Here is an 11288-nt window from a genome sequence, read left to right as displayed (position 1 = left end):
AACCCAGGAGAGATGGGGTTGGGACCCTAAGTTGCGCCGACAAAGGACTCACAGGCAGCCAAATAATTGAGGAGCTGAAACAGAAAGGAGTATGATTCTGCGACGATCGTGCAATGATCGGGATTGTTGTCATTTGAAAATATTTTGGAGATGCGAACATTCGTGGGGCGTGTCTTTCTATGGTGATCATGATTCAATGGGATCTCGGTATAGATAGATACGCAGACAGAAACTTTCAGCTAATAAGCTCTGGAGTGACAAAAAAGGAAGATGCGTTTCGCCCTGTAAACGATTTCTATATCATTTTTTGCACTGAAGTCCCCAGGTTTAACAGGTTTAGCATCGCTAATGTAGATGCAGAAATACGATGGCCCACAGTAGCAAACAATGCGTATATCATGTTCGTCAAATCCAGTGGACCATAAAAAGGAGTTGCAACGATTCGAACGAACCCCCTTTCGATATGCATAAAGGGGAAAGGCTTCTTAAAACCTAAAAAGGAAAGGAAAGGAAAGGAAAGGAAAGGAAAAGAAAAGAAAGACAACATCAATTCATCGCTATCTATAAGGGTGGGTTAGGGAACCCAGCAAGGATAGTAGAGGGCACTTAGAGGAGAGTGAAAAAAAAAAAAAAAAAAAAAAAAAGATAACTCGTTGTTATGATCATTGATTAGGTCTGGGATATTAGTGTTTAGCTATGAACCATGCATGCACGCACTACCATGCTGTCGCTATGGAGGTGACTCCGCACGCGCAATCCGAGTCGCAGACACCGCAGCCTCATCTTCAAACCCAGCGGGGGGACCCCACCGTGACCGCGTTGGTTGGGGCGCAGATTCAGCAGCACCATCGCCATTGCCAGTGCCATGGACGTCTCCCCCATCACCACTGTCCTCGCCATTGCCATCTCCATCCGCCTCCCGCTGATCCCCCTTCCTGCGCTTCTCCTCCCAGCGGTCCCGCTCAGCGGGTTTGTGCGAGTTACCGCGGGCCTTGTGGATGTGGACGCGGCTACCCCAGACGGCGCTGACGCCGCTAAGGGCGTCGATAGCACGCTCGGCTTCGTTGGAGGAGGCGAGGTCGACGAAGAGGTAGTAATGGTTTCCTGGCTGGGAGCGTTTGGAGGGGTGCGGGGAGATGACTTTGCTGATTGCCTCGCTGTTTTGTTTTATTTTGGGGGAGGGGATGTTCTTCAGCAGGGTGGTTTGGTGTGGAGTATAACCGAAAATTGAAGGGAGAAACAAAAAGGAAAGACACAAAACGAGGGGGAATTGGGGATACAATAAGCTAATAATGTCGCACATACACATTGAACCCGTAAAACAATTTCCGTATCTCATAATCGGCCGTCGGCTGGTCAGGCATTCTGGGCAGGCCGCCAACGAACAGCCGGCGACCCTGCGCGCTATAATCATACCAGTGGCTTGCGGCATCGGACCGCTCCCACCGTTCAAAGGCGAATCTGGGCGGCTGCTTCTCTGGGGTCATCTTGGTCTGGTCCCTTCGTCCAAAAAGTGGCTCCTTGGACGACTTCGGGATACCTGGCTTGATTGTCACAGGGCGGCCCAGCATGTCTTTCCCGTTCAGTTCCGCCATAGCTAAGTCAGCTTGCGCCTTTGATTCCAGCTCCACGAAGCAGTATGAAGGGTTTCGCCCGGTGAAGGGATCGATTGATATGTCGACGCGCTCGCTGTGGAGGGCGGTTAACCATGGCCGCTGATTGCAAAGGACCCCAATTGAGCAAAGAAAGGGCTTGTAGGAGGGCTCTGAAGAGGAGAAGAAAGAAGGTTATGCTTACACATTGTAAACCGTCTCGCCTTCAGTGAAAAGAGCTTCTACATCTTTCTTCTTCGCCATGTACGGCATATTGCCTACATACAGTCTCCTGCCCTCGGAAAAGGAGTTCATGGTTGGGGAATCGGTATTGCCATGGTCTCTACGAGGAGACTTGACAGGTGTGGACGGCTTTGACCCTTCACGGCCATTATTGATGCTATTATTATGATTATGAGTCCGATTATTGTTATTGTTCCAGTTCCGATTTTGGGAATGGTTTCCCCGGTGCGTCATTGGGCCGCGATTGAAATCCGGCTCTCGCTCCGTAGGTCCATCATCGACAGTGTCTGGTCCTGGATTTTCCAGGCGCTTTACTCGCCAGTTTGGCGAGTTCACCCAGCGACGACTGGGTGTTGGTTTCTGCTTTGGTTCAGGATCTTGGGGTTTGGTGGCCTGCGTCATTGTGTGTTTCGCGGTCAAGATTCGGGACTTTTTTTTAGATTAGGTTTGGTTTGTACCAGCCCGCCTTGAGGTGAGAGACAAATTAGCAAAAGCCGCCGTGATGATTAAAAAGAACAGAAAAGGCCAGTACCAAAATTGCCATTTGTGCTGAGAGGGGATAATTGTGGAGGTAACGGGAATCAAAGGAAATGCTGACATTTGCTTAATTGCAGGCAGGGAGCTCTGAAGAGCGACTAACAAACGTTCAAAGCTCTAGCCACCCGTTCAGAACAGGCGAGGCGGGTTCTTGAGCGAGAGTCAGGATAGTTATATATTTGATGTTTAATATGGCCCTTGCATGAAACGATTTGTACATCGGATGTGATTCCTTTCTGAAAAATCTGTTGATTCGAGCTGAGAGTAGTAGATTGATTGGCGACAGAATTTTTTAACTTTTAATTTCTTCTATTTTATTTTATGTTTTGACGAACAAGGACCAAAAAAAAAAAAAAAAAACTTCGTGCCAAAAAGTCAGCCACGAGAACGGCTAGGGCTGAGTATTAACCCTAATTCCTAGTTAGTTGACTAGTTACAAGTATCTGGGCCACCCAGAAATCCAAAGGAGACAGCCCGCCCATCTTCCTCCGCGTCGATCGGATCAGGACAGTTTTTCGGAACAGACTTGATCTAATATGACAATGGCTTTACTGTGTTGGGAAGTTAAAGTCCATAGAATTGAGATCTGAGTGCTGGACTTCGCTGGCAGACTGCCTTCCAGGCCAGTTCCTGCCCGCCAGAACCCGCAATAAGCAGACAATGGGGATCCCTTATTTCCCTACGGATATGGTTGTATCTGAATGTGGTGAAGAACGGAGCTCTGCTCCCCTCGCCACGTTTGGACCATCCATTACGCCGGATGTTAGCCCCATGATTTGTTAGAAGATGGATGGGGTGAATCAAAGAATCGATAGACCATGGCACATCTGGCACACTGGGTCAGCTGATAACAGGACAGGGTGTGAGACATTCAGTATTGATCGTTGAATTTAATGGAATTACATTTGTGAACTTAGTATGGGGCTTGTCTCTAATTCAAATTTGAATGGGAAAAAAAGTGTATCCAGGAGGATCTTCATTGGGGTTTGTCTTAAAAATTTTCTCTCAACCAGAGCCCAGCAGCAGGGGAACGATCCTGAGCGCACGATGGTACCCTACCTGGGTATGCTCTGGGAGCGAGGGGCTATTGAGGGCGAGAATCATGCTGGCAGCTGCCAGAACCATCGATGACAGCTCAGCTCCTGGTGTTTTTTATCAGAGTACAGATTACTCCGTACTCCGTAGAGGGATATATAGGAAGAGAAGCCTTCAACGGTTTCTTGTACGGACTCGTCAACGAAGCGGAGGTCCGTTTCAGGTTATTAAACTTTGGGAGAACCTGGGTACCCGTTAGATATGCCTGTGAGAGAGAATAAAAAGGGGTAGCTTGATGCCGTCGCTCGAAAATAACACCCTACCCGCTTCCGTTTGCAATAACCAGTGGCGTCCAGGCCGTGGCGAATATATCACCTTGACCAGTGACAATTCTAGTATATTGAAATACCTCTTCAAGTCTTCTTCTTCTCCAGCGGCTTCCATCTTCTGCCCTGACATGGTACCTTTTCTATTTGAGTTTCAATCCCCGTGTTTTTCCGACTTCTTCGTGCTTGTGTGGAAACTCCCTGGAACAAGACGAATTGTCGAAAGCGGTCATCAATAAAATAATTATAAAGCTAAGAAAGTAGTCACCGCGTAAGTAAATTCTTGCAACGGCGGCTAAAAAAAGCAAGCAAGCAAGACAGAAAGGAAGAACCCTCAAAGCTTGCACAGTTGGCCCAAGTGACCTCCTACCCAGCAAACCTAGGTCCTCCTCCTGCTGTGCGCGCTCCATCGGCCCACACCGGCCCTTGGTGGGGAGCTTGCAGCGGACAAGTGGCTGTCGTTGTTCCAAATTGCTGGACGTGGTTGGCGACTTGACGGTGTTGACACTCGTTGTTCCAGAACCCTGGGCCTGGGCTGGGCAGCAATCATCCCCACCAACGACGCGCCAACCTGTTTTTCTCTCCCCAACACGAAACACAACCAACGACATCACCGCTTTTTGCCCCTCTCTTGGCCCCAACTCTTCTCTGTTGCGCCCACTGACAGTTGCAAACCTCCATTGAGCCCCTCCAGATCCCGTCGTCTGTCTCCTTGTCGCTCTTCTTTGGTATTCTTCAATTTTGTCGATTCCTGAATTAAAAGGTCTGTCATGGCGAACAGGGCAATTCCATCTCATCTTCGGTCCCCAAGGCCAGACGCGGGGACCGCCACAGAAAGCCCCTTTGAGAGAAAGCGTCATGAAAAGTCTCAGTCTCATATGGTAAGCACATGGTCAGATTTGCTTTGTTTTGTTTCCTCCTATTTCAGCCGTGCAAGATGAGTTCAATTGTCGAGATTTGTTTACTTCGTTCACTCCTTGTCCAACGGCTTCGATTGTTGGTGAGAGAGTGAATGTGAAGCTTCTGGAATAGGGGCGGAGGGGGAATGGGCAGTCCTCCTTTTACCTATTTAACATGTTGAAGTTTGAATTTCGATCTCGACTTATCTCTTGAGCATACAGCATGTATCAGTTTATCCCAACTTTGTGCTGCAGCTTGCTTTGGATTGTCTATCCATCTATCTATCTCTTTATTTGAACTATAATGGAAATCCCAGTTCCCCCTGAGGAGCACTCCCGGCTGACTGATGGTGACTGTGGTGACCGCGATGTCAAGGCCTTCGAGAATGCATCTACAAACGTTGCAGCATCACAGATGCGCAATGCCCTCAATGCCCTCGCCGATACCGTCACGGATCCCAAGGAAAAGCAGCGTTTTGAAGCAGAGATGGACAACTTCTTCTCTCTATTTCGACGATACCTAAACGACAAGGCAAAAGGCAATGTCCTGTCCTGGGATCGCATTGCCCCCCCACAACCAAGCCAAGTCGTCGAGTACAGTGAACTGGGGAACTCGGCTTCAGTCGATTTTTTGAAGAAGTTGGCAGTGATCAAGCTGAATGGTGGCTTGGGGACGTCGATGGGCTGTGTTGGACCCAAATCCGTCATCGAGGTTAGAGAGGGCATGTCCTTCCTGGACCTGTCTGTCCGGCAGATCGAATACCTGAACCGCACGTACAACGTTAATGTGCCGTTTGTGCTTATGAACTCCTTCAATACCGACGAGGACACCCAGTCGATTATCAAAAAGTACGAGGGACACAACATTGACATCCTGACGTTCAACCAATCTCGATATCCCCGCATTCTCAAGGATTCATTATTGCCTGCCCCCAAAAGCTACCAGGCCCCCATTACGGACTGGTACCCCCCCGGTCATGGTGACGTTTTCGAGTCACTCTATAACTCTGGGACGTTAGACAAGCTCTTGGACCGAGGAGTGGAGATTGTTTTCCTTTCCAACGCGGACAACCTGGGTGCTGTCGTCGACATGCGGATTCTGGAACACATGGTGAAGAACAAGGCCGAATATATCATGGAACTAACTGACAAGACCAAAGCCGACGTCAAGGGCGGTACCATCATCGACTACGAGGGCCGGGCCCGCCTGCTCGAAATCGCCCAGGTGCCCAAGGAGCATGTGAACGAATTCAAATCCATCAAGAAATTCAAATATTTCAACACCAACAACATCTGGATGAACCTGCGCGCCATCAAGCGTGTCGTGGAGCACAACGAGCTCGAAATGGAAATCATACCCAACGACAAGTCCATCCCCGCAGACCGCAAAGGCGAGGCCGACATCTCCATCATCCAACTCGAAACCGCCGTCGGCGCCGCGATCCGCCACTTCAAAAACGCTCACGGCGTCAACGTCCCGCGTCGCCGCTTCCTGCCTGTCAAGACCTGCTCCGATCTCATGCTGGTCAAGTCTGACCTGTATACGCTCCAGCACGGGCAGCTGGTTATGGACCCCAACCGTTTCGGCGGCGCGCCACTAATCAAACTAGGAAGTGATTTCAAAAAGGTTTCCGATTTCCAGAAGCGGATTCCCAGCATCCCGCGGATCCTGGAGCTCGATCACTTGACGATCAGCGGCGCGGTCAATCTAGGTCGTGGTGTGACGATGAAGGGCACTGTGATTATCGTGGCGACGGAGGGGAGCACCATTGATATCCCCCCCGGCTCCGTTCTTGAGAACGTCGTTGTGCAGGGAAGTTTGAGGATCTTGGAACACTAAGAAGCAGTTGGAAAAGAAGAAGGAATCGAGGCTTTGATAATGTTAATAATAACCATGAAGACCGTTCCCCCGCACGTCGCGCGTCGTCCCTTTCCACTCATCGAAACACAAGAAAGTCGGATCCGCAAATTTTTTCATTTTTATATATATTTTTTTCATTTTCATCGCCTGAGGGATGTTTTCAGGAGCCGAGCCAGGCATGAACTTTTTATTTTTATTTTTATTTATTTTTTTTTCACATTTGTTTGATGAAACAACAAAACAAAACTGGGCGTTTTGAAAACTAAAACCTGGTCTTAGTAGGGCTGGATTGTTGTTTTTTAGTTTGCTTTAAATGTTGGTTTTTCTATCCTATCTTGCTTTCACTTTTTGCGGCTGTTGTCAAAGTTTAGTTACTATACTAGTTTTAAAGAGCAAGCAACCAGATCCTTAATTTATCCAACTTAATCCATCCTATTCTTCTTCTTCTTCTTTTTTTCTGTTAGGCTACTGGAGCAAAAGAGCTTGATCACCAACCAGCGCCATGCTGGTAGTAGAGGGGACAAACCTAATCCAAACCCCCCAACATTTCCCCTTTATTACCCCCCTTTATTTTTTCCCCTCCCCTTTTCCGTGGTGTTTGACCGCCGCGTTGCATTCCTTCTCTTCCATAATTCTATTGCTAATTACTTGCAGAAAAAAAACTTTCTTTTAGTTTGCGGGATCTTCAGGTAGAGCTTGTTCTTCTCTCCCCTTCCCCCTTCCCGCCCGCTCCCATCTCTCTTTTTCCCGTTGATAAATCAAAGAAAAAGTATGAAGTAGTATATGTATGTAGATGGAGCGTTGAGCAATTAAGCCAGTTGGGCAGTTGAGCAACCAAGCGAGGAGAGTGAATTCTTGCAAAGTGACGGATTTGCAAACAAGGGAGAGGGACGCCTGCGGAGAATTTTTCGTCAACAGCGTGGGTTTCCCGAAATATACATCTAGCGTTAAATTGTGTTAAGAAAACCCATGGGCTCCAATTAAGAAGAGTTGTTGTTTTGTGCATGAGGTAAATGGATCGAGTGATCTGGATGCTACCGTTTCGGAGCATCCCCCCGCCGCGAGAATCTCCGCTGAGGCGTCTGAGTGAGATTTAGGTTACAATGCGCATTTGGATGGATGGATGGAAGATATGCGCTCCGACGCGCCTGGCCGTCAAGCGAAGACGACTCGGCGTCTCAAAAAATAGAGGAAAGCGCAGGAAGAAAATAGTAATACAGGATGTAAGTTATCTAGATTGAGTTGATGTTATGTCAAGTAGGTGATCAATAGTTAGAGGGACCCGGCGAAACGAATGAATGAATGGCGACAAGCTTTCATCATCTTCTTTTACATGCCAGATGAGATCGACTTGTCTATCTGCCCGTTGCCTTGTTAGTTAGAAGGGAAGGGAAGGGGAAGGTGTTTGTTGGTAACCGCTATTGCTCGGTTGATTGCCCGCTCTGCTCGTATGACGTTCACTGGAGGGTACACAGACTATCGCCATTGCGGTTCGAAGCGGAGCGTCATCCATCTCCTGGTTTGGGTCTATCTTCATGGAGATAGGTACGTAGCTTCAAAGGGTATTTGGATGCCGACGACCAGGCCCGTCACCGTGCTGAAACAATGTTGCAGAGCCATAAGCCAAGAAGGAGTAGTTATGACAAACAAAACCCTTCATGCAAACTCTATTTTTGAGCCTGTTTTCTTTTTCCGAGTCTTCTCTCCTCAGAGCTCCTCGCCAGCTGCAATGAAGCTGGAGTCTTACAAAAATGCGGCTAAAAAGTTCAGCGGGTCCTTCGTGCCCAATCACGTGCGCTGTCCAACATCTCAACCATCGCCACTCAGCCCACATCGTCTTTCCAACGTCGCCAACCTGCTCGAACAGCTGTCAAGCTGGCCCGGCACTTTCCACCCGCCAGTTGTATCTGATCGGGCTTGCATGCTGCATGCTGGATCGTTATCCCAACTCTCGATGTGCAAGCCGCATCCTTTTTCTTTTTTTTGCTCCGTTTTTGACTTTTCTGTTTCCTTGGTTGATCCAACGGAACCCCTGGCTCCTGTGCCATGGTTTTCTCTTTCTTTTTTATTTTTGAGTTCTGATTTAATTTCCCGTCTTTGGGGATGTTATCGTGCATGCACATTATGCTGGACATGTGCTGTATACCGGATGTCAACCGCTGTTGCGTTGATGTTTTATGGAATAGCTAATAGGATGATAGCAGGGGCGAGGGACCTCTATGCAGCGTTGTTAAACGGCGGCATGTTGGTACTTTTCTGAAGAGTCCGTCCGACTGAGCCGATCTGCTCCACACCCAAGGTTCTCAAAGAGTTTGGGTCGTCCTTTATATACCGTATACGGAATTTCGGAACAGAGCGCGTGCAAGGACCTGGAAATTTAATTAATTTGGAAAATCTCCACCACGAACGGCTTTTATGGTGGAAACTATGCTTGACAGCTAAGATTTAGGCATCGGACCCAAATATTTTGTGGTGTTATACCGCGTGGACTTCTCTAGCGGGGGCAAGAGCCGGCAATTCATCTTCCATTTTTTGCCCCGCCTCTTCTCGAAGTCCCGAAAGTACTCCGTACTGGACCTGTCAATCAAAACTCGAACTCGTGCGGAAGATTTTGTGTCACAGCAGGAAAGAGGGAGAAATGCTATTTTTTATTTGGACCGCGCCAAGGAGATCCTTGGATTGCTTGAGGGGCCTGCGATCTCCTAATTGAGTTCGGACGTTCCAACGTTTGTTCAGCCCTGACAGGGCGCGACGCGAAATAACCATCCCTCTGGGATTTATCTCATTTCCACTTACTTTTTAATCCTACCATATTTTAGTTTTGAGAAGAAAAAAAAGTACGATTTGTGCATCAAGCATTCACCTTATTCTCTGCAAAAATCCTGCAAGAAAGTCGAGACATCTGCGAAGGCCCTTAAAACTATTTTGTGAGAGTTGCTTTTTCTTCTGTGTGCGAACCACCTATTATTATGCCTCCATTGTTTTGATTCGGCTTCTAATTCACCTTTTACGCACAACCTTAGAATGCCGCTCTCAGCACCTAATCAATTGATAACATTTCGCCCATTCCGCCCCCTCATTTTCACCTTCGAATAGTCATATCATATATCCACGTCAAAAGGCATGAAATTACCATCATCAACCACGCTCCTCCTCCCATTCCTCTCCACATCATACCTCGTCACGCACGCCACCGCAAAGAAGGACGATCCTGTCTTCACCAACATACACACTGGATGCTGTCCCCCGGGGTCCGAATATTCAAAAGCAGCCTCCCACCCCAATGCCACCGGTGTATTTTCTTTCGAAGGCATGCACTTAGACGACCGCGCCCTCCTCAGACGTAAAAACAGTCATGGAACATCAACAGAAACGCCCAAAAACTGGACATGGACAACTAACGTCACGGAAGTTCAGTTTGGGAGCGGCGATGGCAGCTTACATGCCACGAATCAGGTCTTCACGCTAGATATACCTCTCGACGTGGATATCTATGGTCCGACGCATCAGCGGAACGTGTGTGTGTTGCTCTTGAAGATGGTCACTGTTAATCAGAATGATCCGGGAGACTGTCGGAATATTTTCCCAAGGGCGGAGATTGAGAAGATGAAAGAGCTTTTTGCGCGCAAGGTTGAGGATATGAATCAGGGTAATTATCGTTCGTCGCCATGTGGGGGGCTTCCCGGGACGTCGTGGCAGGGTGAGTTGGTTTCTCTCAAGTCTTTTCTCCCCAAATAGTAAACGCAACTCTCCAGCAACAAAAGAAAGGGCCCTTCCTAACCACTCCATTCACATGAAATCAGATATTATAAGCTACTTCCAGCGCAAAGATGAGAGCCTGTTGACCCGCAACACCACCGTCGCTGCCCAATACTACTCCGCCACCACCAAGGAACACTCACCCACAGACTACTCGGCCTACGATGCCGCTCTTACCCGCACACAACCCATCTTCATGATGGGATACTCTGTCGATCCGAAGGTTCTCGTGGGCCCTGTGATTATGAAGAGACAGCTGACAGAGATGAGGTTGTTGTGTGTTAGGGTCCGGGAAGTTTTGGAGGGCAGTCGTGGCAGTAAGACGAGCGCAAGTAATAGTTTGAGGAATAATTGGTGGTTGATGATGATGACAATGGAGGAGATGAATGCGGTGGGAATTGCGATGTGGCTGGGGCTCCTTGGTGGGTGGTTTGTATTTTTTGAGGGGTTTAGGTAAGGGAATTTGGAGCAATAAGACGATTCTATTCTATTATGTTTGTTTGTTTGCCTCCTTGTGATGTGGCTTAACGACTTAATTATCATTGGGTTGGGAGCATCTTACAAGTTTATAATATGATGCATGCATTATGATTTGATTCCGGAAGGCATAGTTAGTTTTTTTTTAGCATATCAGGACACATTTGTCTCTTTTTCTTTTTCTTTTCTCTCTCTTTTCTAGTGGCTTTTTCATAATCACTTGGTGCCATAGCCATTGGACACGAATTAGAGTCATGTAATAGTGACTTATTTACCCCTTTGATAATTCGTCTGTTGTGCTCTCCTCTGGATTGTGATGGTCTATTGAGGCATGGAGGATGCAAAATCCCTCCTCAAGGTATGTTTTATTGGTCACTTGAAGCTATTTGCGAGATAACAACAATATGTTATCTATCCCATAATCCAGTAATAACAAATAGAAGATGACATAAGAGCACATCGTCAGGCAGGTCAAGAAAGTAAATAGAAAATTACTTAATAAATAATGCTCATAGACGTGTATAAGTATATATATATGTATAGATTTCAGTTACATCAT

General features: G+C 47.6%; 3 protein-coding genes across 3 annotated transcripts; 2 read left to right on the top strand and 1 right to left on the bottom strand.

Annotated features, from left to right (window-relative positions):
• Positions 1 to 730: 730 nt before the first annotated feature.
• On the bottom strand, positions 731 to 2237 carry HCBG_00390 (uncharacterized protein; the record flags this gene model as incomplete). Its single annotated transcript, XM_045427440.1, has 3 exons — positions 731 to 1157; positions 1306 to 1689; positions 1798 to 2237. The coding sequence occupies 3 exons, from the start codon at positions 2235 to 2237 to the stop codon at positions 731 to 733; spliced, it is 1251 nt and encodes a 416-aa protein (XP_045291415.1).
• Positions 2238 to 4331: 2094 nt separating this feature from the next.
• Positions 4332 to 6917, top strand: HCBG_00389 (UTP-glucose-1-phosphate uridylyltransferase; the record flags this gene model as incomplete). The annotated part of the gene is made up of 2 exons (XM_045427439.1): positions 4332 to 4614; positions 5009 to 6917. The coding sequence occupies 2 exons, from the start codon at positions 4504 to 4506 to the stop codon at positions 6470 to 6472; spliced, it is 1575 nt and encodes a 524-aa protein (XP_045291414.1).
• Positions 6918 to 9415: 2498 nt separating this feature from the next.
• On the top strand, positions 9416 to 10900 carry HCBG_00388 (uncharacterized protein; the record flags this gene model as incomplete). The annotated part of the gene is made up of 3 exons (XM_045427438.1): positions 9416 to 9443; positions 9517 to 10193; positions 10297 to 10900. 2 exons carry the CDS (start codon positions 9617 to 9619, stop codon positions 10707 to 10709), a joined length of 990 nt encoding a protein of 329 aa, XP_045291413.1.
• Positions 10901 to 11288: the final 388 nt, after the last annotated feature.

The sequence above is a fragment of the Histoplasma capsulatum genome (genome assembly GCF_000150115.1).
Source record: "Histoplasma capsulatum G186AR genomic scaffold supercont2.1, whole genome shotgun sequence".
Lineage (NCBI taxonomy): Eukaryota > Fungi > Ascomycota > Eurotiomycetes > Onygenales > Ajellomycetaceae > Histoplasma > Histoplasma capsulatum.
The sequence above is the reverse complement of the archived record's forward strand: the minus strand, read 5'-3'. Positions and strand labels throughout refer to the sequence as shown.